The sequence below is a fragment of the Chenopodium album genome, chromosome 12 (genome assembly GCF_948465745.1).
Source record: "Chenopodium album chromosome 12, dcCheAlbu1.1, whole genome shotgun sequence".
NCBI classification, from domain to species: domain Eukaryota; kingdom Viridiplantae; phylum Streptophyta; class Magnoliopsida; order Caryophyllales; family Amaranthaceae; genus Chenopodium; species Chenopodium album.
Window position 1 is genome coordinate 42,818,946 of NC_137845.1, and position 26,054 is coordinate 42,844,999.

Consider the following 26,054-nt stretch of genomic DNA (forward strand, 5'->3'; position numbering starts at 1 on the left):
AAAAATAAGTAATATTTCTGAAAAACCTGCCATTGGCCCTCTTCTTCCTTCCAGAAAATTTTCTCTTTCCTCGTTGCTTTTTTCTTTAAAATTCAAAGATAATTTTTTCGCCAAATCTTCAAGATCTTCTTCTATCTCTCTCCTCTGATTTCAGATCTTCGTTAACCTATTTTAAATTTCATGGTTTAATTTTTTTGAAATAAAAAATCTGAATTTTACGATATATTTTGTACAAAAATTGAGAAATCTAGGGTTTTTTAATTTTTTGGATTTGCGATTTGTGTTGTAACTATTGTGGATGTCGATAAAATAGTATGAATCGATGAAACGCTGGAGAAATTTATTGTGGATTGATGTTTTGAATTTGGAGAAATGAAGCGTGAGTTAGCGGCATTGGAGATGCAGTCTCCAGTGATTGGAAGAACGACTCGTTCGAGTAAGCGGCTTTCTGTTGGTGGTTCGAGTCCAGTTTCTGAGAATTTAGTGTATAAGAGAGTGAAAAGGTCGACGATTCGAGCTCGAAAATCGGAGGTGTTGAGTAATGGTGGTGGTGATAATGGTGCGGTCGAGGTTTCGGAGGCGAGTGGAGGTGTAGGAGATCAAAATGGAGCTCATGATCCGAAATCGGAGGAGAAAATTGGAGTGCCGGAGGTGCAGGAGGGAGAAATTCGTGTGGCAGTTGGGGTGGATATTGAAGTTGTGAAGTCAGTGTGTGATGAGGAGGTTAAGAATGTGGATGAAGTTTCGTCGATGGCGGTCGAGGAAAAGGGTGTTAATGGGAGCTCTGTAAATGGTGATGATGATGGTAATGGTTTGATGAAGAATGAAGTGTGTGATGATGTGGAGGTGAATGGGGAGCTATTTGAGGAGCAGAATTTGGTAGCTATTAAGGTAGATTATCAGGATGCAGTTGTTAATGGGGTGCATGCTAATGGTGGTATTATTGAAGTTGAGAAAGTGTTGGAAGGAGATTCGACGAAATCTCCATTGAATGCTGTTAATGGTAGAGCCAAGAAATCCTCTATTGAGAGATATCCAAGGCGGTTTACGCGATCAGTATTGAAATCTAAGGTGGATACCGTGGCAACAGGGAATGATTATGTTGATCAAAATGAGGGAAATTCGAAGGGAGTAACGAATGAGGGTAATGGAGAAGTTTGTAAGGAAATAGTGGTCTTTTCTGAAGCCTCAAGGAGTGAGAGTAATGGGGTAGTAAAGAATTCATTAGTAGAGAAGTATTCAAGAAGGGTTACTCGCTCAGCTTCGAAGCCTAAAGTGGATGATAGTGATAGGGAAAAGGCGGTACCTGCTACTCTAGATACGGAAATGGCGGTTGCTGTCACTGTAGATATAGGAACGGTGGTGCCTGTCAAGAGTAGTGAGAATGCAGAGTGTGATGCTGGCAAAGATAGTGAAGAGCCTAGCTCAGCAGTTCCGAGGAGGAAACTGGAGATGAAAATGTCGAAGCAGATATCCCAGGGAAAAGTCCCGAGCAATGTTCAGGAGCTTCTTGCCACAGGTTTATTAGAGGGATGTCCGGTTTATTATGATGGCGGCAAGGTATTATAACATTAACTTACCTTTCCTTTTATAGAATATGGATGTTTCATTGATGTGGAATGATTGTTTTAATGTTTCATTTAGTAGAAGTCGTCTGCTTTCATTCCTTTTTAGCTATTTCCTCAAATATATATGGAAACTAAATGCTCATAGATTTAGACTTTTCATTATAGGGTTTGAAGCTTAATGGAAGAATTAGAGGTATTGGCATACTATGTTCTTGCGGATTGTGCAAAGGATGCAAAGTGAGTATTGGCAGTTGAGGCATTTACCATTATCAGTAACATAATATGTCAATTCTTTGCTTATGTTAATTTAATCGTGTAGGTTATCCCCCCTTCTCTGTTTGAGATTCATGCTTGTAACAAGTACAAACGGGCGGTACAATACATATATCTTGAGAACGGGAGAAGTTTAATTCATATACTAAAAGCATGCAAGAGCACTCGTCTTAGTACATTAGAAGCCACAATTCAAAATGCTATTGGTCCTTTGCCTGAAAAGAAACTTATAGTTTGTCAGAATTGCAAAGGTGAGTTACTACCCTTTTCTAGCTTTATTAAGATGTATCAATTGTGAATTTCAAAATGCATATCTCATGATACTATGTCCTTTGATCCGGCCTTTTTTTGGTTTTAGAGCCATTTTCCTCCATGGACGCTGAAAGCTCAGAGCCAGTCTGCAGCAAATGTGTTATGTTGAATCTGTCCTCAATTGGCCCAGTGTACTCAACTCGTAAACGGTGTAGGTCTGATTTTGAAGCTTGACAATTCTCTTCTGTTCTCGTAGTTGCTCAAATTATGCACCTTATATTCTTTTTTTACTCTACTGCTCGTTTTTGCATTACTTATAAAATATCTTTTTAGGCTAAGATCTTTGAGTTTGGAATATTAATTTGTCCATTAAACTGGAGAGCATGAGTGGGATTACTGTGTTTGATAGTTTAACCTGCATATAAGCTCTAATGGACATCATGTGTTTGAAGTCTGAGTTTGATAGTTTAACCTGCATATAGGCTCTAATTGACATCATGCTTGTTCGAACTATGAAGAGTTGTATTTTCAAAAGTTTTATGCTTACAAGTGATGTTTCTTTTCCTATTACCATGCTCCTCTACGTTTTTTCGATTTTGAAACATTCATCATACTTGCTCCTTTAATTTTGTCATACATGTTCTGTTATGAATAATAGTATAACACTTAATTCTTGGGCATATCAATGTAGACCATTTTCCTAAGAAGTGAGATGAGTGTGAGTGGTGGGCCTTGTATTTCATTCAACTCCCTTGTACCCTTACCTTAAGGACTTGGACTTCGATTATAGTGTGGCAATGGATCATGGACTTGGGTGAACTACTCATGGTAACTCTTAGGCACTTTGCTGGGCAAACTGCTGTATATTGACTGGATTACATAACATATTGGGCTTGTTTTACTATGAATTAGTATAACTTAGGCATCATTAATGGCAGAAATTAGGGGTGAAGAAGATACTTTCAAGAGGTGGATTCTCTCACAATTTGGCAAAGCTAAGTTAACCCAAAATACTCTATTTATATACAATGTAATTATCTCTCCCTAATCTTCTGTTATTTATATAACAAACTCATTGCCTGCTTTCTTTCCAAGATACTCTAGCAAACTTACAATCACATTGTAGTGTTTAGTTGAATTCTACAAGATGCTCTACCCTCTTTAATATATCATAAACAATTTCTGTAGGTTGAGCACTTTTTTCAAGTTTCTATATCCAAAATATATTTTCTTCCGAAAAAAAATAAAAATAAAAAATAACCGATAAACTCTTTATCCAATTCGATTCGTGTTCCGTGGATCTATTCATTTATAAAGAGGCAAGTGGCGGACCATCAATACTAATATTGACATGTTTGGTGCGTCCGAATTCTTTCAAAAGTTTATGGATTTCAGAATTTAGTAGAATATGAGCCTTCTTTTTCTTTTAAAATTACCTCATTTTTTGCAAAATGGTTTAATTTTCTTTCATTCCAACCAAAATAGAAGTCTATTCATTCATCTTTCCAGTAAGATGGTGGGCTCATATGCCTCCCCTTTGTTGAGTTCATTACTTGTCCATTCAGTGACTGTTTGGAAAATGGAGTGACCATAACTTTTAGAGGCCGTTTGGTTCGCAAAGGGAAAAGGGAATGACTAAAAGAAAGAGAAAGAGGGAGAATGGAAAGCAACTCCCATTTATCATAGGTTGTTTGTTTTACTTCAAAAGAATGGAATCAAGTTTCAAAATACACAACCAACAACCAACTCCAGCCCCCCTCCCCTTCAGCGGTGCTCGCTGAGCTCCCCACCCTCCTTCGTCGGCCCCCATCCTCCCTAACGGCGACCAAACTCCCCTTTCCCTGCAAAACTGCCACCCCTCCATCGTCTACCCCCGAACCAACTAGATTGGTATATGTCAATGTCGTCGCTCTCTTTTTTAAGTAATCTTTTGGTAGATCTAGTCGGTAGTTTGTTTTTAGAGTGTTATGTGTTGTTTTTTTTTGGGTGTTTGAGGGTTGTTTATGGGTGGTTATGGTTATTATTGGGATGGTCATGGTTTTTTGGGTGGTTTTTGCGGTGGTTTTCGTGGTGGGTGTGGTGATTTTCGTGGGTAATGGGTGGTGAACATGGTGGGTGAGGGTTATTTCAACTGAAGTTAGGTAGTTTGGGGAAAGATGGTTTGCTTTCTGGTGCATTAGGGTGGTTGCGGTGGTGGCGTCATGTGTCGGCGATTTTTTGGTGGCTAGGTGGTGGTTGGGTAGTGGTGTCGGTGCGTAGTTGATGTTTCAAGGGTTGTCAAGGTAGTTGGGTAAAGAGGAGTTTGGGGGTTAGAATGATTCCCTTGTTGGGGGGGGGGGGGGGCGGTGGGTGGGGAATGAAAATAGAGGAAAATAGGGTAATAGGAGGGGTAAAGGTAGGGCTGGCAAACGGATCAGGTCGGGTCGGGTTCGTGTTCGGGTCAGCTGATTTCGGGTCAGCTACCCCTCAACCCGAACCTGATCCATTTAACTTTTCGGGTTGAAAAGTTCAACCTGAACCTGATATTTTCGGGTTCAGGTCAACCCGAATTTGACCTTATTTAACCCGATTAATTTTCACAAATAACTTGCTACTTACATACTCCCTGATTTTTTCACACACGGAGTTCATAGGATCAGTGCTTCAATTGAAACCAAAATAAACAACATATATAGTCTAACAAAGTAATAAACTAACGATTCTAATTAACAATTACAAACCAATAAACAGTGTGTTGAACGAATAATTATAAAGGGTCATTGTTAATTATACATTACAGGAAGTATAACAAAAACATGAAAATAGCATACATCATCTGATTCATCAGATCATATCCTTAGCATTAATTATAATGTGTTCTTGTAAATGTCCAGCCCTTGCTATCATTAGTAGTGCCGCCGACACCGTACTGCTCATTCTTTCATAATTAAACTGCTCCGTGGGTGATTGATGAAGGTTTAACTCTTGAACTGTTATGTTTGTGAAAGAGAAGGTGTGGAAAGGGAAACGATTTTAAGTCTTTAGGGTTTGAGTTCTTGAGTTGAAGAGAGATAAAAGATGAGGAAAAAATGAAATATTAGGGAGAAAGATAGCTCTTGCGGCTAAAAGGGGTGAGCATATGAGAAGATTTTAGGGTTTTAGTTTTTATTAGGACCCAAATGTGGGCTTGGGCTGACTTCAATAAGTTTTTTTTTTATTTTTATTTTTTTTCGGGTTAGGTGGATCACTTTCGGGTTGGAATATTCAACCTTAACCTAACCCATTTAAATTTCGTGTCGTGTTCGTGTCAACCCATTTAAGTTTTCGGGTCGAAAACTTCAACCCTAACCCGCTATTTTAAGGTCGGGTTCGGGTCGTGTTTTCGGGTCGGGTCAATTTTTGCCAGCCCTAGGTAAAGGGAATGATTGGATTTGCCTATCAGACATCAACAAAGGGATTCATGGTAGTTGATTCCCTTTCCCTTTGATGAATACCGCTAACCAAAGGGCCCCTTATAGTTATCATTTTGTTTCTTTCCTTTTTTCCATCTCTGTAGTTTAGGGGTTATCAATCTCTTTTGTAAATAGTCAACCCACCATTCTGTCCTAGGCTCCTAGCTTTTTGATGCTGTGCTGGTCTCTTTTAGGCAAGTTCAGCATCTCAATCTTTATTGCCTTTATGTATAGATATATTTGTAAGGCTGCCCTGGTCCATGAACTCTTTACTGTTACGTTCTTTGGTTTTTCTCCTCAAGTGTATGTGTTGAATACTGGAAATGTGATTTGGTCCAAAGATATGCAAAATATTTGTCATATTGTGGAATCTAAAACCTTGATTTGTATCTGTTCCCCAAGGTAGTTGCTTTATGTTTCTGATTAGTGTGGCTTTGAAGACAGTCCTGAACCTGAGTGACTAAAAGTTTTTCTATGTAGCTTTGTGATTAATTTAAAATCATCTTTTTAAAGAGTTTTTTCATTTTCTTTGGCAAGTATACTTTTAATTACATTTCATAAATTTACTGTTAGTCTTCAGCAGAGTTGGAATCCCTTTTTACACTCAGTTTGTTTGATGGAGAACTCCTAGTACAGAGAGTGATAAAGAGTTGCTTTTCTGATCCATGTGTATTTGATGTTAATGATAAGGCTGTTAAGAGTTTATCTTCCATGACTTTGCTGTCCTAAAATAAGCTTTTTGTTCTTGGGGGTCTTGTCTTTAAAACCTTAAACTTTTATAAGACTTGCATAGTCATGTCGGACATGGGTATGCGTCCAAATGTCAAGTGGCTTTATTTTTATTTATTTATTTTTCTTTTTTTATGATTTTGGTCCTAAATAAAGTGTCGGGTGTCTATCCATATCCATGTTTGAAGTGTAAAGGATTTAACATGGGTATATAAGGTGTGGAATGTAGTGTTTGAGTATCATGGATGAAGACTTTGTCATATTGCAAATAAAGCTAGGGCAATGGGAGTGTTATGTGACCGAAGCATTCCCTTACAGGGGAATGGAAAATTCTATAGGACTGCCATAAGACCCACCGTCTCTCTATGGTATAGAATGTTGTGCTTCTAAAAAGGAGCACATTAAAAAGTTGGAGGTTATAGAAATGCGCATGTTAAGTTGGATATAAGGGAACACTCTAAAAGATAGAAGTAGAAATGAAGTTATTCGCAAGAAAGTAGGTGTGACAGGCATTGCAGACAAACTAAGGGAAAATCGCTTGCGTTGTTTGAACATGTATGACGGAGACCCAAGGGTGCACCGGTACGAAGATTGGAAGAGTGGGACCACGACAGGGTTAAACGAGGCCACGGCAGGGTTAAATGAGGGAGAGGGAGACCGAAAATGACTTGGTTGGAAGGAGTAAGGAGGGATATGAAGTACATAGATTTGTATGAGGATGAGGCATTGGATCATAAGGGATGGAGGAGGAAGATCTTTTTCGATGTCTACATGGAATAATCAAATTTGGTTCATGTAGCCGACCCACTTATGAGATTAATGCTTTGATTGATTGATATCACTGGAGGAATATGTGGTTCATCGAATTGTATTGTGGATTAGCAATAAAAAAAGCTGTTACTGATTAGGGTAGAGAAATTAATTTTTTCTATGTATTGAAGAGTAATATTGGTATTTTTTATGTTGGATTCTTAGGAAGCTTGGTAGCATACTTGGAGGGATGGATTGAGTCCTATTCACCTTTTGAGACCATTTGGAGGTTTAAGTCTCCCTTATGAGGCTAAGAAGAACCATACATGAAAGTGTGAATTTCAATTTTGCTAGCAAGTGATTGATTAGTCGAAGCTCATTTTCCTTTATTGTTTTCCTTGATCTTGTGTAGTTTGACCTTGTCTTTGATTTGCTTTCCCAACAAGTTTAGGACTTTGGATGTCATGAGTCACTCTTCCTTTGGGAATCTTAATCCTTGTCATCCACATTCAATTAAATATATTATAAATGGTCCTTACCAGATTTGATCTCGTGATGTCAAGATTGTAACATTAAAATCTAAACCACCAAACCATGAAACTTTCGATGTTAATCTTTTAAAGTAAACTAGTTCTAGGTTAAATCTATGTTATGGTTCTCCTTGATTAACTATGCTGGTATCTTTGTGATCATCTTAAGCATGCTAGGCATATCTTGATTTTTTCGATGGAATCATGTTAACTTCATTTGTTTAAAGGTATGATTGTCTATTTTCTATTTACATTATGCAAGATGTTTGTTTGATTCTACCTACTACCTAGCCTCTTTTAAGGGGGGATCAACCATGATGTTGTTATACTACCATCATTTCCTAATAATTGGAACACTTACTATTTTAGGTTCTTTTGAAAAAGGTAACATTTTTCTTTTTTTTTTTTTTGTAAATTTTTAGAACTTAAATTATTAAATTTACCTATAATTGGCCCACAATATTCTCTTGTTAGGTTTTGTGTGGCCTAAATTTCATAAGACCACTTTTATTGTTAATGGTTTATTTTGAATTATGAGCATATGACATTCTTTAGAAATATCTTGCTTGGGTTATGTTTAGCTCACCTTATTTAAGTACCTTATTACTTGTTTCAGATTACATTAGGAAAAAATTGAGAGCATTAGACCTTATTGTTTTATTTGCAAGTTAGCGTACATATTAGGTTAAAGTTTTGTTAAACGAGGCAATCAAATTAGACTGGATAAGTTAAAAAAAAAGGTGAATTAAACATAGCCTTAGTAAATGCACTTATTGGAAAGGTTTATGATTCCTCTAGATTAGCAAACTTAGAAGGTATCTAATGATGAAATTTTACAAATTTTCATCAATTCAATTTCATGAAGCTACACTTGTCAGCTTACATCATTTATATATATTGGTGTTAGGGAAATAATTTGGGAGTGATCCACCAATATGATCTTTTAATGTTTCATCCTCCTAGACACTCCGTGTATGGGGACACAATCTCCCTATTCACTACTTCGTTGTGAGTTTTTTCCTACAACAGTGAGAGCCATAATTGTGTAATTCAAGCCTGATAATTTTGTGTATTTGTACTATCCTACATTAGATAGTGGACATTTGAGTGTTTGTTATTTGTGTATGTTTTGCCTCTATTTGAGAATTTTTACCACGTTAAGTTTCATATCCTGCTTATTTCTTTTCTTTCCTTCCTTCTCCATTTATTTTTCTCAATGTTTACATCTTGACTTTTGCTGTGCACTCACAATGACTCAACCCTAACATTTCTCTCCTCTCCTCTTTATCTATGGATTTTTTTGTCTCTCTCCCCTTGCCTATATTAATTTACCAGATGCATGTGTTACTATTTTAGTGAAGCAGAGGAAGTGTTTTTTAATACCTGTGAAATATAAAGTGAAAAAGGCCTAGTTGGTCCTGTGGTATGTCCTAAAATAAGTGAAAACTTCTCCCTTTCTAGAAAATATTTATATTTTTAGAGAGAGAGAGAGTGACTACTTAATATGTTTATGAAAAATATTTACTAGTATAATTTTTTATTTTTCAGTGGGGATCTTGGGATTTCTGGCACCCAATATTTAGTAGTAGTCTCTCCTCTCTCCTCGCAAGAGAGGCTGCTGAGTTTTGACTCTACATTTCAGTCTATAGTGTGAAACACAAACTTTGACTGCATGGGTTGTATGTTGTTAGTGTATCATGAATCCTGCTTTAAGAGGTTATCTCAAATTCCTTGCTAATCATTAAGCAGCAAGAAATCTGGGATCGTTATATTTGGTTTTATATCTTTATGATTTGCCAATTTCCATTTTATTTTCTGACATGTTTTGTAATATATTCTGATGTATATAATGATATGTTCCTAGACATCCAAGTTGGTAGGGTACTTTTTTTTTTTTTTTTTAATTTGTGTGTGTGTGTGTGTGTGTGTGTGTGTAGAGCCACAAAGGGTAAAGGACTTAGACGGAATTTGATCTTTAACCACACACATTGGAGGCTGTTATCCTATAGAGTTTTGTGGGCGAAGTTTTGTTTTGTACCTTCTAGGATCTTTTAATATTACATGAAATTTTGATGATGTCAATTTGGCAATAGGGCTTTAAATGCCAAAAAGCACTTTTGTTGTTGCTGTTCCTGCTGCTGTTGCTGTTGCTGTTGTATCTACTAATTATATGTGTTCTCCTTTTTAACTTTTTTAGGTCATCAAAGTTTGTTTTTCCTTCCCAATCTACTTCAGCATGTGACATGGCTCAAGATATCAGCCCTAAAAATTCAATTGAAAAGTTAGTATCCCTAGTTTTATCTATTTGTGATATTTTCTTGTAGTCAGCTTGTACATGACCTTTTAGTTGGTGCCTCTTCTTTTTCTGCTAGTGAATGATCGCAGGTAGTTTTACATGTACATTTTATATTTGCTGTTAATCTTCCATATTACTCATTTAGTTATGTTTACCATAATGTTGGATAATTTTATGGTAAATCCAGCTCAGGTGAAGCAATTCTTACTCCAAAGTTGCACACTTCTCAGGCTGATTTGCCTTCTGAAATGCTTCAAGGCAGAAGTCGAGCAAAATTAGTGAAAAAGTTCGTACTTTACATTTATTCCTAAGTTTTCTTTTGTTCAGCTTTTGCTTTCTTTATATTATTTACCTTTTAATATTCAGTGGGTTGCATATTTTGATGCAATATGACTGTGTACATATGTTACCATAAGTCCATAATGGCCTGTAACCTCACATTTGTTTGTTTCTTTGGTGTTTACAGATCAGCAGGTGCTTCTCTTACGCCAAAATTACGCAGCATTTCAAGGATTGGAAGAATTTCAGAAACAAAGATGTCTGAGAAAATAGTAAAAAAGTATGTGTTACCTTCTGACTTTTTTCAGCTTTCCGCATGCTTACTTGATCACCTTTGGACAAAACACAACTGCAAACCAAAATCTCTGTTGCCATTGTCAGGGTTTAAACACTAGAGTGCTCTAAATGCATCTAGCCTTTCTCTTAATTGGTCAAGACTTTTAAGATGTAGTCATGGAAATTGAAAAACATATTGTCATCAATTTTGAAAATAGTAGGCAAGAAAAGGGGATGCGAGTGCGGAGTCAATTTGTTGATATTGTTGTATGTGATTGACTGGCCTATTTTGGAAAAGTAATGTAGCATAATTAGCCGTCAGAATTAGCTCAAATAGGAAGGAAGTCAGTCGGATAGAGAAATGCTATATAAAGAGGTGATCAGTGAAAAAGAAATCTTGACGATTGTTATTATTGAGTGTTTCCTTTTACACTTTGGGAGAGAAAAAGCCTCTCTAAAAGATTGTATGATGGTGATGTCAAGCCCAGCATTAGCTTACCCAATACTTATTAATTCCTCTCTGGATTTTATCTTTCTATCTTTTTATGAGACAAATCTTATGTCTGATTATCCTAATTTTAGACCCAAACACCCAACCCTATATTTCAACTCCCATTTTTCAGCTCTTCAGTTGACAGGAACTGCAACTCTATTTGTTGAACCTAACCTTCATTGTAAACAAACCTACACAGGATGTGACTACTCAATTCAGTTTTCTACCGAACCCATCCCCTTAATTAGTCTACCTAGCGTATGCAACGTTTTTCTTCTCTGCCTTCATTTAACCAAACGTACACTTTTAACTCCAAGGAAGACCTGCAGTTCACACTGGGTTCAGTTCTGGCTAGTTCTATCAATGAAAAGCTGACCAACATTGTAGATTCTGAGAAAATGAAGCTGACTACTATCCACCATAAGGAAAAAGTAGAAGTTTGGGTGGCCGGTAATGTAATAGACTGGTCTATTGGGGAGGGATAATATAGGCTGTTCATAATTAGTTGTTAGAATTAGCTTTGAAGAGGAAGGAAGTCAGTCAGATTGAGAAATGCTATATGAAGAGATAAGCGAAAAAAAAAAGTCATGATATTATTATTGATTGTTTCCTTTAGTATTTGTTTACTTTTTGAGGGAGAGCAAGCCTCTTGAAAGCTAATGTTGTCTTTTATTAGCCATTTTTTTCTACAGAGATTAATCGTGATCATCTTGTTCATCATATCTATAATTTTGATTTTCCAATATGTTACACTGTGGTAAACCACAATCGGTTCATATAGAGAATACTCGCGAGGAAGATTGGGGGGATACATTGCCTAATTTGCCTTGAAGCCTTTTGATTAAAGTTGATTATAGTGAATACTTGTTTTGGATGAGGTTATTCAAATGTTAATTTGTCTCTTCATTAGTTCATGTAAATGCATGTGCTGTTAGTCTTGGGATTTGGGTCTTACTAAAAATAGCCATCTTCCTGAATATTAGCCATATTTACTAAGTTTTGGGATTCAGGGAATTTAAATTAGACCATAAAGAAAACTCCGAACAACTTTGGAAATAAATAAACTTATCCAAGTCTACTTTTTGACCTGATTCAATGTTGGTTCTTATACCAAATCCTCAATAAAGCTTTCATAGGCTGAAATGTGGGTTTGTCAATTCACTTGGTTCACTTGGCTGATAACTTGGCTTCTTTTGTTACAAAAATTTAGGGGATATATTATGTAAAGAATCTTCAACTATTGTCCTCTATTCCTGGAATCTATGATACTGAATTTGGGATGGAATGAATTTCAATAGGTACCGAAAGAAACCCGATTTGCCTGAAACTGTTGTCCTTTGCTTGTAAGATTTGTTATCTTTATGTATCTCAATTATAAATTTATAACATGCAAAAGCAGTTGAATGAAAAATCACTACCTCTATTCCGGAACAATCAAATCAGTTTGACCAGTGCAAGATTTTACCCAAAACAATTGGCTTTCTTATTTTATTGTGTGTAAGTTGGTAGTGGAGTATTTCTAAAAATTCTTTATTATAGTTGGCGGGAAGTGGGTCATTGCTTTTTGAGAGATGTGAGTGAGTATATTATTATTTAACTTTATTTTAGAAAATACGTAATAGTAAATAAAGTGGTCTCAGCATAGAAATAATAAAAAAAATAGTGGGTCTTTTCCTATAATAGAAGCGCAGGTACTGGGAAGGTTGATAAGCTACTGCTATGGCTGATGTCAGCTTGTGAAATAGGTTGGCTAGTGCTTTTGCTGCATGGAAAATTTTGTTAAGTAGTGCTTTTCATATAAGTATTTAGTTTCTTTTGCACCATCACAGTTACATATCTTATTCTGAGTCATTGCTGAAAAGAATATGATTGCCTGGGTCTCTGGATGAGAAAGGTGTAAAGTGCTTTAATATTAATTGCTTTTGCATCGAGTATTTGATTCTTTACAGAGTGGTTGAATGAAACAAAGGTTCTGTCCCAATTGATCATTTTCACCAAGGAAATAAACCTCCAATTGGGCTTGGCTTGCATATTTTAACTTTTGGGCCTTTTGTAGTTATCTAGTGTTGCTTACTCTTGTCTAACTTAGTGGGCTGATAAAATTATTCATTACTCAGATTTTCTGTCAGCCCCTTTTCTTGTTCCTCAATCTAGGTTTTCATAATCAGCATAAGTATCTCTATTTCTTTGTAATACTGAATCTCCCTATTTGTTGGAAAAGTGTGGTTAGTTAGCTATGGCAAGGTAAGAATTCTGCTGTCTAGGTTTATTCTTGGGTACAATGTGATTTTCATCAAAGCTTTAAGCGTTTCCCTGAAACCTGAAAGAAATTACATTAATCATTGTATTTTTCATCATTTCAGTGCACAAGATTCATCTATGTCTCCAAAGACTTGTGTCAGTTCCGTGGTGGGAAAATCTGCAGGAACAAAGGATCACAAGAAATTGAAGAGAAGGTATGGATCGTACATTCAGCTTTATTCCAAATTTGCATCTTTAAAAAATTCATACATTTTGCTATGATGTCTATGATTATGGTTTGTTGTATCAATTTGAAGTAATTGTTTGGATCTGATTCTTTAAAATTGTTTATCGGTGTGATTAACTCATATTACAGTAAGTCTTGGTGTATGATTTGATTTGTTTCCCTTAATAGCATGGATCTCATCTAATTTGTCAAATTAGGTCATCTAAACCAGCCTTGTCTCCGAAGCCTTCACCTGGAAATGCTTGTGCAAAAGTTAAAACAAGGTACATGTTTGAATTCCCTTCAAGGGTAAGTGAAATCATCCCTGCAGGGTTTTGATTGATTTTGACTTGAAATTTTTTCATCTTGTTTGTTTAGGTTAAGAGAAGAAGTTCTGACACCCAAGCCTTCTAAAACTCCCACCGCTCTTAAATCTTCAGAGAAGAAAACCAGTGGGAAAATTACAAGAAAGTATGTTCCCTCTCCTTTTTCTTGCTAATACATTTTGGTGTAGGTCTCAGTTAGAACTGCCATGCTTGATGTTTTGTATGAGCAACTGTCACATCTCTTTATATCACGAGCAGCTATATCTATATGAGCTTAACTGTGATGTTTTATGTTTTGTTTTCATGCGTTGATTATACTTTTTTGTTGTTCATTTGACTTTTGTGTTCAGAGACCTTCGGCTGCATAAGTTGGTTTTTGAAGATGATGTATTGCCTGATGGAACTGTGCTTGGCTATTATGCTAGAGGGCAGGTTAGTGTAAATAGGGATCAGTTTTAGACTTCCGAATATTGTTGCAATCTTTCTAAGTTTATATGTATATAATCTTTTATTTATTTATTTATTTATTTATTTAATTGTGCAGAAATTACTGGAGGGCTCCAAAAAGGGTTCTGGAATTCTTTGTAATTGCTGTGATACGGTGGTGCGTTGTCTGCCTTTAATTTGACCTTAAATACTGTCATTTTCTTTTTGAAGCTTTTTTTTTTCACATGAAATATTATTCAGGTTAGTGCTTCGCAATTTGAGGCACATGCTGGTTGTGCTTCACGCAGAAAACCGTAAGTTTTCATTATAGCATTTTGTGGCTTCTCATTTGGAGTAATATGTTTTTGTTCAACCCTTTATACTTGTGAATGATGATAGGTATTGCTATATATACACATCTAATGGCGTCTCTCTGCATGAGTTATCGGTAACCCTAATCAAAGATCGTCGGCATTCTGCCAAGTACAATGATGACCTGTGCTCTATTTGTGCTGATGGTGGGAATCTTCTTCTTTGCGATGGATGTCCAAGAGCTTTTCATACGGGTAAGCGATGTCCTATATGTACTTTTTCTACCTTGGGCCTTGAGGGATGAAAGGCAGTGCTTTTTTTTTTTTCTTCTTTTCTTAAGGATTCTGTTAATAATAAATGTTCTTTATGTAATGGAGCTCATTCAACTGTCTGAAATTCCAGCAATTTGTAAGTGATCAAGAAAAAAGGAGTGGCAATCGGGTCGGATAGGGTCACTTTCAGGTTCGGGTCACTTCGGGTTTGGGTCAAAAATCCCCAACTTTAACCTGACCTGTCTTAACTTTTCGGGTCAGAATCCCTGACCCAGACCTGATTTGTTCTGGTTCAGGTCAACCTGATAGCAACCTGCTTTGACCTGATTTTATTTACTGTATTTATTTTAATATAAAAAAAAATTAAGGCAATAATTATGATTTTAACTCAAATTTGTCATCCCATTATGTTCATTCGACAAAAAATTATAAATTTAATATGGTTATATTTGATATTCATATTAAACTGGAATCTACAAAGTACAATTTTAGATGAAATGTGAAGTTACATTTTCAAAATATATAGCAAAATATGATCAATATAAAATGTCTAATGCATAAATTTTTAAACCATGAAAAAGCTCTCAACTTGCATGTCTGTTAAACAAAAATTAGAATAAACAGGGGAAAAAAACAAAATAAGGATGAAAGGAAAATTCGACATCAATCAATAGAAAAACAAGGACACAAAATCAGAGAAAGAAAAAAGGACAAACAAACGTAAACGTTTAAGAAATTGACAAAATCAATATATTCAAACAACACAGATTTTTCAATTAAGGAGCAACGACCAAAATAAAACTAAACATCAACAACAACAACAAAGCCTAAGTCCCAAAAATAAAACTAGAGAACATTAAAAAGAACGATGTGAGTAAAAACAAAGTTTTACCTTAAGTTGATGAAGATTTGAGTGAAAATCTGAGTGAGAATCTCACTTAAAGAAGTTGAGAAGAATTGATGATAGAGAAGTAATGAGAGAGGAAGAATGAAAGATATGGGCATGTGACAGTGGGTAGAGAAATGAAAATTATAACGATGTGATTATCTTCGTTTTGCTATGTGTTACTTGCATTTGTAGTTATCAAAGCTTATGAACTGATGAAAACTTTTTACAACGATTTGATGAATTTGTAAACATGGGAATTATCCCTTAGAAATCATGAGAGGACGATTTATTATTACTATCTCTGAAAGTTTATACCTTTTCATGTCTCTTTTTTCTCCTCTCCTCCTGAATTTTTGTACTCTCAGGAGTTAGAACTTAAAAGAATAGTACATGCATCCAAACCCTTGTGGACATGATGGCATTAAAAAGTAGATATGCAAGAAGTAGTTATTAATGGGCAGCCAGTTATACTGATGGATAATGTTTATGTGATTGCCTAATGAGAGCCTCTTATTGTGTTTGTCTCTCTTGGTATGATTTTTTCTTGGCATGGTTTTGTAAAGAGGGGTGAATATTTCATGTTTTTCCGATTGATTTAAACAAGACCCTTGGTACCTTGCTGTGGATGTTAATATAAATCCATCATTGACATTGCCCTAATTTTTTATTTTTATTTTTATTTTATTTTATTTTATTTTTTTTAATTACACTTGTATATGGATGAGGTGTGGACTTGGTTTATATACCTCAGTGGTAAAAGAGAGGCTGTTTGCATGCACTACTTGATTCAAAACATGGCAGAGGTTTTGTTTCGTTCTGTTATGTTGTGATACTGATGTTCATCTTCCTTTCATAAGTTGGTGTAGTTGTTTCATCCTAACTATCACTGGTCAAGTATTCATGACTTTTGGTTTCTTTCCTACCAGTTAAATACATGTGTTTAGTACCTTTATGTCATGATATTAGCCATAGTGACTTGACTTGTATAATTGTTGTGTTCTGTGCTTTTATATATTTTTCTTAAACGCAGAGTGTGCATCTTTACCAAGCATACCTCGTGGAAAATGGTATTGTAAATACTGTCAGAATATGTTTGAAAGGGAGAAATTTGTTGCGCATAATGCTAATGCTCTTGCTGCTGGAAGAGTTAGTGGAGTTGATTCTATAGAGCAGATAACAAAGCAGTCCATTCGAATTGTCAACAACCTTGCATCTGAAGTTAGTGCCTGCATATTGTGCAGGTACTTCCAATATTTCTATTCGTGTTTTTAAATGATCTCTAACTTGCAAGTACAAGTAAACTTATTTGAGAAGGGTCAATGACTCAATGGTGATTACTTTTTAGTTTTTTGTATCCCTTTTCATGTGTGTTATACATGGAGGTGGATGTTGTGGAGTCAAACAAATGCTATGTCAACCTGATAATATTAGTTGTTGAGGCTATTTCCTGATAAGTTGTTGTAGGAGTGGCATGTGTGGATGAGTTGGTTTTGTCAATTCTGCATCTATGCACCTGTTCTGGCTGTAAGTTGAGGCCAAAATGAATATTTTGATCATAACTTAAAGCTGAATGTCAGGAACAAGCTTCCATATTTTTGGTTTCTCATGATAAGAAGAGATTTGCTTGTAATTAGGATCTTATTTTGTTTGTATTTTATTATTTTGGGTTGTTTTGTATGTATGCCTCTAATTTTGCTCTCTTTAAAAAATGATCTTATCATTCTTATTTATGCTATAGTGCATTTAACTCTAGTTTGTGTGAACTATATCTGCTGCAGAGGTTTTGACTTTTGCAAGACAGGATTTGGGCCTCGTACAATTATCCTCTGTGACCAGGTATCTTTCTCATTTTATTGTTTTATCTTGTGCCTATACCATTACTGTTAACGGTCCAAGCATGTCTTAGTTTGAGTAAAATCTTTAGAATGATCTTGGCTTTAAATTTCGGATGTGATCTCAATGACAGTGGTGTTACTACTTCTGCGGGCCATGTGAACAATTTGCATTTGTGAGACCTGCGGCTTAATATCTCAGTCTCTTTATGCTTAACAACCTTTACAATGCAGTGATGCTGTCGGGGATTAATACTATGATTCTGGGCATGTCTGTTCAGTTGGGTGCCAGCTTTTCTTCACTCTTAGTTTTTATTTTAAGATAAAATTGTGAAATACCCTCAAATCATATGCACAATGACATTCTGGCCAAGATTTTGCTCAAATGGCCATATGGAAGGTGGCATGTGGCAATTCTCAAGGGTTTATCTATGTATTATCATTTTTAGTCCAAGGTTAATATATATTTTGTGTGTAATATCCCCTAATTGTATATTTGTATCCTTCGATCTTCTGTGATATACAAAGGGAAGATAAGAAGTTTCCTTAGAGACCAAACTGTAGCATATGGCGGTTGTCTAGGTTTTTAAATTTTTTTTTATTTTTTATTTTTTTTCATACATCTATTCCAAAACCGAGCTTCTTTTGTTTTGTGCATAAATTTCCCTTATAGCGTAATTTTATCCTTCAATTTATTGAAATATTCCATGGGAAGAAACAAACTTTCTCAGCATCCTAACCCTGGGAAAGTGGATGACTCTATGAGTTTCTGAAGATCCTCTCTGACTTCATAGCTTGCCATGTGACTCATGCCCTTCCATCAACTGCCCCTTGTGTGTCATTGCCTTCCTTATGTGCTGGCTGCTCTTTCTCCTCTTTTTTTCCCCTCACTTTTTTCTCTTTTATTTTTTAGTTCTTTGCTACCTCCGTTTCTTATTATTTGCAACGATTTGACAAGAGTAGAAATGTCTAATCGTTGCGAATAATATTAAACAGAGGTAGTATATGTTTTGAAGAAATGTTCATGTTGGAAGCCAAAGCTGCCTTCTTGTGCAGAATCCTCTACCATTCATGTGGAATTATTTATGTGGAATAATTAGTTGGAATTAAGGGAGGGGGGGGGGGGGGGGGAAGAGAGGTCTATTAGTTGGAATTATTTATGTGGGAATTAGGGGGTAATTTTTCTTAAGAAATAGGTTGGGCATGTCAGGGAAATATATATTAGAGTAATCATTTGGTGTCATGGTTTCTATGTCTCAAATGAAAAGCTGCAACCCTTGTGGAAAATATTAGAGTAATGTCCAAGTGGAATGTGACATCCAAGTGGAAAACATTAGAGTAATATCTAAGTGGATATATTAGAGTAATATCCAAGTGGAATGTGATGCAACAAACTCCTTAACTGCTTTACGTACAACGTTAGAGGAAAGACGAAAGGAAAATTTCATTTTCGCGTGGTCCAAAAAATATAATATCGAATTCAAAGTGGAAAATATTTTAAAGAACCCTTAGAAATGCAAGCAAAATTTGATTAGTAGAAGTCAGAATTCTCGAAAAACCAACATAAAAAAGAAACAATAAAATCAGAGCTGATAAACTTACTTGAACTCAGAAATGATAAATCATCAAAGATGAAAGTAATGGTTTAAAAAGACGTCAACCATGGACGATCCATGATCCTTGAAAATACAAAAGCGAAAAAAGAAAAATAATTGAAACCAAAACATCAAAATTTGTAATCACCATGAAGGTTGAGGGATAAAGATAAAAGGAAGGAAGAGATGAAAAAGAAAATAATGAAGATGGTGTCAGACAACCAGTCACAATAGCCAGAGGAGGAATAGATAAAGTCACAATAATGGTTTTTTGGAAATGAAAAGCCCAAAAGATTTACCTTTATGGCTTTATCCAGGTGGATGTTTCAATCTAACAATAAGTATCCCCGTATTTGCTACAACTCATTGCTGACAGTCTAGATGACCTTTTAGAGGTACAATAGGCATTAAATCTCCTGGGATTAATTCTTGAATTTATTGTCTGACTTGATTTCATTTAGGATATCACTTCTTGTTACTCTCATATGAGAGATTGATATGCATTTGATTCTGGATCAATTCTTGAAGCAATTTAGTCAAGGAGGCCCGTTAGTTAAGGAGGCCCATTAGTTAGAATATGCATTAGATTCTGGATCAGTTCTTGAAGCAATTTAGTCTGTTTGATTTGTATTCATTGAGGGTAACAATCCTTGTTGCTTTCATATGAGAGACTGATGCGTATATTTTCTTTATTGACAAGGGAGGGGTGTAATTTTCATGGATTGAGAAGTCAGTAGTAAATTGCAGTTCAGATGGAAAAAGGTTGTGAGTGTGGAAAAACAATAGCAACTGTTGGGGGTTGGAACCATCATGGTACCCAACTAGGTAGTAAACATATAAACAAGTGTGCTTTGGGATGTGGGACATGTTTTATATGCCTGCTTTTGTAAATTCGCATCCGAATAATTGAATGTCAAAGAATTACCTTATAAAAAATCGTGAATGCTTTTGAAGTAGAGGCCATTGTACAATTTCTATTGAGTTTTCCTTTAGTCTTTGATCAAGCTGTTTGCTTGTTTAAAATTAATTTTGAATTCTCTCTTGTCAGTGTGAGAAGGAATATCATGTTGGTTGCTTAAAGAATCATAATATGGCAGACCTTACGGTATGCATCCATCCAATAATATCATACACATCTTATGAATTATCTCCTCCTTTTCTTATCTGCAATTTGATTCAAGCTTGAGATGATGGTGTCATCATGGTTCAGGAATTGCCGGATGGGAAATGGTTTTGTAGCATGGATTGTAGAAGGGTTGAATCTTCTTTGCAGAATCTTCTGGTTCGAGGAGTTGAAAAGCTTCCTAAATCTCTTGTGGATATCATCCGGAATAAGAACATGCACATTGGTTCTGATAGTGGATCTGATTTGGAAGTAAGCTGGAGACTTCTCAGTGGAAAGATTGCATCTCCTGAAACTAGACCTTTGCTCTCGCAGGCTGTAGCTATTTTCCATGTAAGGCTTGTAGGTGCCTTTATTAAAATTGTCTAGACTATTCTAATAATATTGTTCTGTGTTGACTTTATGTTTCATATGTGTACTTGTGTAGTATGACAATGGAAAATTAATTGTATTCTATCTTCAAGAATAGAATTTTTGGGCTTTTGCTTCCTTTTTAAAATTTCAAATTGTATATGATTATGGCAATGATATATAGGTGTTTTTTTTTTTGAAAAAAAAAAATAATCTTTTTTAGTTCCTAAGCTCTTTTCTTCATCCTTCAGGAATCTTTTGCCCCAATCATTGATGTAGTGTCTGGACATGACCTTATACCTGCAATGGTTTATGGGTAGGCACTTTTCCCTTTTAAAATGAGTTCCTATTGCTGCTTTTGTGTAGGTATAACTTAACCTAACATGATTGCTTTGTTTAATTCAATTCTTTCTGACAGGAGGAATGTGGGTGGCCAAGAATACGGAGGGATGTACTGTGCTGTGTTAACCGCCAAGTAAATAAGCTCTCTTCATTTTTCTATTCAAAACATTATGAAATTGTGACCTTTTGGCAACTTGACTTTTTTTCCTCACTACGTGCAGCAAAGTGGTTGTATCAGCTGGAATATTCCGAATATTTGGTCCAGATGTTGCAGAGCTCCCGTTGGTTGCAACAAGCAGTGGTAATCATGGCAAAGTAAGTAGTCTACTGAGAGATAATGACTTATCTAAATTTTCTGTGGCCTTTGATATGGCATCACCTCCTCTAGTAATGATATCCATCCATTATATTTAGGGCCTGTTCTCTTCGGCTTAATTTCAGTTCAGTTCAGCTCAGCTCAGCTCAGCTCCAATCAGTTCAGTTACTAATTTCCTTCTCTCATAAACAATTCAGTTCACTTCAGTTCAGTTCAGCTCCAATCAGTTCAGTAAATCAGAACAGGCCCTTAGGTTATTTTATTATTGATCTGTTGTTGGTTGACACTACAAGTTTAAGTATATTTAACTTTACCCCCACAATATGTCCTACTAAATTTGAAATTTCAAAGTATCAATAAAGTAAAATACTAAATCTGTTTTATTCAGCCACGCTTGGCAATGCATTACTAATTAAACCATTAAATTGTTGCTAGTACACAATTATAGATTTTGATGGTCAAATATATCTCCCGGCATGCATGAAAAGTGCTTGAGGGAGTTGTAAAGACTAGTCAGAGAAATTTAAGAAAAAAAAAGTCCTTGGTGCTACCTAAAGTAAACACATATGAGAGATTAGGGAAGGTATGGGGGTCTAGATCAAATGGTCAGAATAACCTTAAGTTGGATTACGGTTTAGAAGTGGTATCATCAAGGGCCCTGTTCTTGGTACATATTAGGCCCTGTTTCTCATGTCTTATCACTTTTTCATTGTTCTAAAAATCAACTTCTCTTATTGATACACTTGAGCATAAGGTTGCCCTGAACCATAATAAGCATCACTTTTTGCATCCTACACTCATTGCTCTTATTACAATATATCCTAACCCACTTTTTACAAGTTTGCTCCTCCTATGGGTCTTCTGTATCCTCATCTTTATTCTTTAATACATGCTATCTCTGGAGACATTGTCACCTTAATTTATCAACTGCCTTATAAACTATATATTATTTGGTTGCTTCCAACTCCAGCTAAAAGTAGGCATCTCTTTTACTCAAATTCATCCTTGAGCTGGTGGTATTGCACCTTCATAAGTTAGGCATTTCCTGATAAAGTGATTAGGCATTCTAAATTTTCATCAAACCTTCTTGTAGGGTTATTTTCAAACATTATTTGCATGCATCGAGAGACTCTTGGCGTTCCTTAAAGTTAGGACCATAGTGCTTCCAGCAGCAGAGGAGGCAGGATCTATATGGACAGATCGTTTTGGTTTCACAAAGATGACGCTTGACCAGGTAACACTTTTTGAATGTCTGCATTTTTACCCCCAATCTTCTACTGTTTTGCCATCAAATCACAATGCTTACTATTGCTGCAGCTTCGTGAATTGAAGAGAAATTTTTGGTCATTAGTACGTTTCCAGGGAACCTCTATGCTTCACAAGTTGGTTCCAGATTGCCGTGAATTCAAAAGTCTAGCTGATAGTTAGCTTGTAAATTAGCAGAACTTGGTAGAAGACCACATTTTGGGAATCCAATTTATCCGTATACAGGCAGGGATTGCATTTTTCGTTGATTGTAGAGTAGATTTCCAGTTTTAGGATCTGTTTTTCTTCAAATTTATGCAGAATGGTTTAATTATGGGCATATTCTGTATAATTTTTTTTTTTTGTTTTAACGGCAGCAAAAGCTCTGTAATTAATTATGCTTTTCAGCTATTTAACAGTTAAAGGTCAGTTTTTACAGTAAAAGAGAAAAAGAAAGAGGAAAGGAGGGTAGGGGTAGAGCTGATGGATGGGTCGTATTATTGTTTAATATTTTGGATTGTGGAATGGAGTTGTTTTATCTCCTTCAGTTTTAAAATAGTGCAAAAATTTTGTTCAGCTGCTCAGCAATTTTTGAGCCTATGATAAAGTTGTGTTTGGCTGTGCAAAAAGCTGATAACTGTTGCATGGGTCAACTGATTTTTTATTTTTTTTAAATTATTTTCTGAGTATAGTTCATGATGCGTATATGTCCTGTTCTGCTTTTATACGCAGTACTTTAAAACATAACTGTATTCATGTATTTGTATGTTTTATATAAAATACAAAAAATTTAGTGCTTGAAAATTATACATTGTAATGAATCAAACAGGTATGACGACTAAATTTTTCTTTATAAATATTTTGGAAAAATTGATTTCATTTGTAATCAGACAATAAAAAAGAAACATAATATATTGGTGGGTACAAATTTTTTATAGATGATAATTTAAGTAACCTAGCGTAGGCCATAAACATAAGTACCAAGTATGAGCTAGTTTTTCCCTCAAAAAAGAAAATAGTATGAGCTTCTTTTCTTCAAAGTGAAAAAAACTGAGTATTACCAGTAAAGATTTATTTAAGATCCAATTCAATTACTTTCATTTATTACCACTTATTAGAGCTGGCAATCCTGAGCCGATCCGAATGACTCGACTCGTGACCCGAAATTGACCTGAAAATGTAGATTTGAAATTGACCCGAACCCCGACTCATACCCTACCCGAAGTGGAGTTGACTCGAACTTGACCCGATATCCGAATTGACCCGACCCGAATTAACCCTACCTGAAGTTGACCCGACCTGAAATTGACCTGATACCGAAGTGATCCGACCCAATATGACCCGAAACCCGAAGTGACCCAACCCGATTTGACCCGAATTGATTGACCCGAACAGACCCAAAACCCGAAGCGACCCGAATTATACCCGAAATGACCCGATCCAAAATTAACAAATACTCAAAATGACTTAACTGGTTTAGGGCTTAATTACTTTACCCGAATAAACACTTAACAAAATTAACCTAAATTAAACAGTATAATATTGTGTGTATAATACTGTTGAAATGTGCGTGTAATTTAGTACTCGTAATTCATAAAGAGTTCCATTTGATTAAGAAAACTAGTTATTGTTATTGTTATTATTACTATTACTCATAGCTTCTTCTTTTAAGTGTTATTTGAATTTTTTTTCCACTATTCACTTTATCTAATTTGAATTTTGACCAATTCAATGATAGTTATCATACATATGAAACAATACAGTCTTGTGTATATAGTACTGTTGAAGTTGTCTAATGAATATATTATTAATATTCAATTGTTTTACTTTATACTTATTGATAATTATAATATATTATTGGTCAAATTTCTACATCAACATAGACGAAGATTGACCTGACCCGAATTGACCCGACCCAAATTCAACCCAACCCGTATTTGACCCGACCCGAACTTGACCCAATAATTGAACCCGAAGATTGACTCGATTCGAATTGACCGACCCAAAGTGTTGACCCGATACCCGACCTGAATATTGATTGACCCGAAATTAACCTGACCCGTACCTGACCCGAATGACCCGTTTGCCAGGTCTATCACTTACTAATCAAGATGTCAAGAACTAAGTTGACATAATTGTAGAGAAAAAATGCATTACCTATAGCACACATTATTAGGAGTGAAGCAGGGAGGCGGGGACTCGCTCATACACGAAGATACTCCGTTGTACTGTGGCCTCTAAGCGCATGCAGGGAGTTACGGCTAGAGATTGCATCTACTTTGGTGATTGATTTTAGGTGTGTACGGGTGCCACACTGCTACTTGTGCTAGTGTGTTACTTCAATTAAATGGATAGGTGGGTTAGGGTGATAGTGGGAGTTGGGGTGGGTGGGTGGGGGAATGCTTGTGACGTATTACATGCATGGGATCAAGGGCTAAGGAGTAAGTTGGCAAAAGTAGCTTAGGGTGATGATGGAAGGTGGTGGAAATTTCACAATGAAGTTTAACAACTTCTTACGGGTATTTCATTATCGAAATTCGATTCAAAACATGTCAAAATCAGGTTACACGCCAATTAATTTAACATCGATTAATGATATGTTCAATTCACCTGATTCACTTATTCGAACTCATATTATCTTTATCTAAAAGTAACTAATCTTATCTGAGCTTATAAGACTGAAAAAGATGAACAAATCCGGCAGTGCCGTCTCAGACATTTTTGGGGCTCGGAGCAAAAACTTAAATAGGGGTCTCAACCCTAAACTACACAGTGTAATTTATATATAATTCAGCAACAAAATATTTTGCCCCTTATTATTGGATTATTAATTGAATTATTGAATTATTATTTTTTTACCACCATATTAATTAAAATTTTGACGGGCATCACAAAATTTGAAACGTAAGTGACAAGAGGGCAATAATATACTCCTATTTCATAATAATTGCAACACTAACACATATGTCAATACACAAATTTTGACTATTAATATTTGTAATTATATATTATTAAGAAGTATAAAAGGTTAATATTAATGAAAAAAATATATAAAAGTTGATCCAAAAATATTTTACATATGTTTTTTTTTTTTTTTTTTTTTTTTTTTTTTTTTTTTTTTTAATATTGGTAAAAAGTATTGTCAAAGTAATGTAAGCATATGAATATTGAATAGCGTAAAAGTCAAGTTATATATTACGATTATCACTAAACAGTAATAGTAAAAGATTATTAGCATGATTATTGTGGGTATAACTAGTGATAATAAATAGAAAAATCAAATATATATCTAGTATTTAAAAATTCATTTTATTTTGTAATATTTTGTTAAAAAAAGAATTTTTAAGATAACGGGGCCCACAAATAGGGGGACCCTGAGCCGTCGCTCAAGGTGCTCCCCTAATAGACGGCCCTGAAATCCGATTTAGTAATTTGAATTGGGTCAAAACATATTGGCCGGTGCTATGATATCCCTTTTAAGCTAAATTACTACAATGTTATAAAAACCAATAATTAGTTCAATTACCATCAAAATCAAGTAGATTGAATTACCACCATATATCGAGAAGAAGTCAAAATGTACTTGTTGAGAATGACACCCATACGCATGTAGCATCTTCCATCACCTCCATCATTCTCCCTTTCTGTTGTTTAGCGTATTCATCTTCCAATCTTCTTTGC

At 35.4% G+C, this 26,054-nt stretch overlaps 1 protein-coding gene across 3 annotated transcripts; it reads left to right on the plus strand.

Moving 5' to 3' along the window:
• Positions 1-23,106, plus strand: LOC145570534 (uncharacterized). 3 transcript variants are annotated; one of them, XM_081629655.1, is made up of 23 exons: positions 1-1,560; positions 1,734-1,805; positions 1,888-2,092; positions 2,200-2,302; positions 9,731-9,814; positions 10,017-10,115; positions 10,296-10,388; positions 13,241-13,333; positions 13,563-13,628; positions 13,723-13,815; positions 14,021-14,102; positions 14,215-14,274; positions 14,358-14,410; positions 14,496-14,662; positions 16,600-16,810; positions 17,348-17,405; positions 20,045-20,101; positions 20,207-20,452; positions 20,722-20,786; positions 20,889-20,945; positions 21,034-21,127; positions 22,222-22,362; positions 22,446-23,106. In XM_081629655.1, exons 1-23 carry the CDS (start codon positions 373-375, stop codon positions 22,554-22,556), a joined length of 3,498 nt encoding a protein of 1,165 aa, XP_081485781.1. In that variant the 5' UTR covers positions 1-372; the 3' UTR covers positions 22,557-23,106. The 3 variants fall into 3 exon arrangements, with proteins under 3 accessions (XP_081485781.1, XP_081485780.1, XP_081485782.1); XM_081629654.1 differs by having other exon boundaries at positions 2,200-2,308; positions 22,446-23,105; XM_081629656.1 differs by lacking the exon at positions 9,731-9,814 and having other exon boundaries at positions 2,200-2,308.
• The last annotated feature ends 2,948 nt before the right edge of the window (positions 23,107-26,054 follow it).

What these genes read in the sequence shown, in the direction of transcription:
- LOC145570534 (XM_081629654.1), top strand. Translation starts at nt 373, where the DNA reads ATGAAGCGTGAGTTAGCGGCATTGGAGATGCAGTCTCCAGTGATTGGA. An exon ending in TTTATTATGATGGCGGCAAG is followed by an intron (nt 1,561 to 1,733) that starts GTATTATAACAT and finishes TTTTCATTATAG; the next exon opens with GGTTTGAAGCTTAATGGAAG. An exon ending in CAAAGATGACGCTTGACCAG is followed by an intron (nt 22,363 to 22,445) that starts GTAACACTTTTT and finishes CTATTGCTGCAG; the next exon opens with CTTCGTGAATTGAAGAGAAA.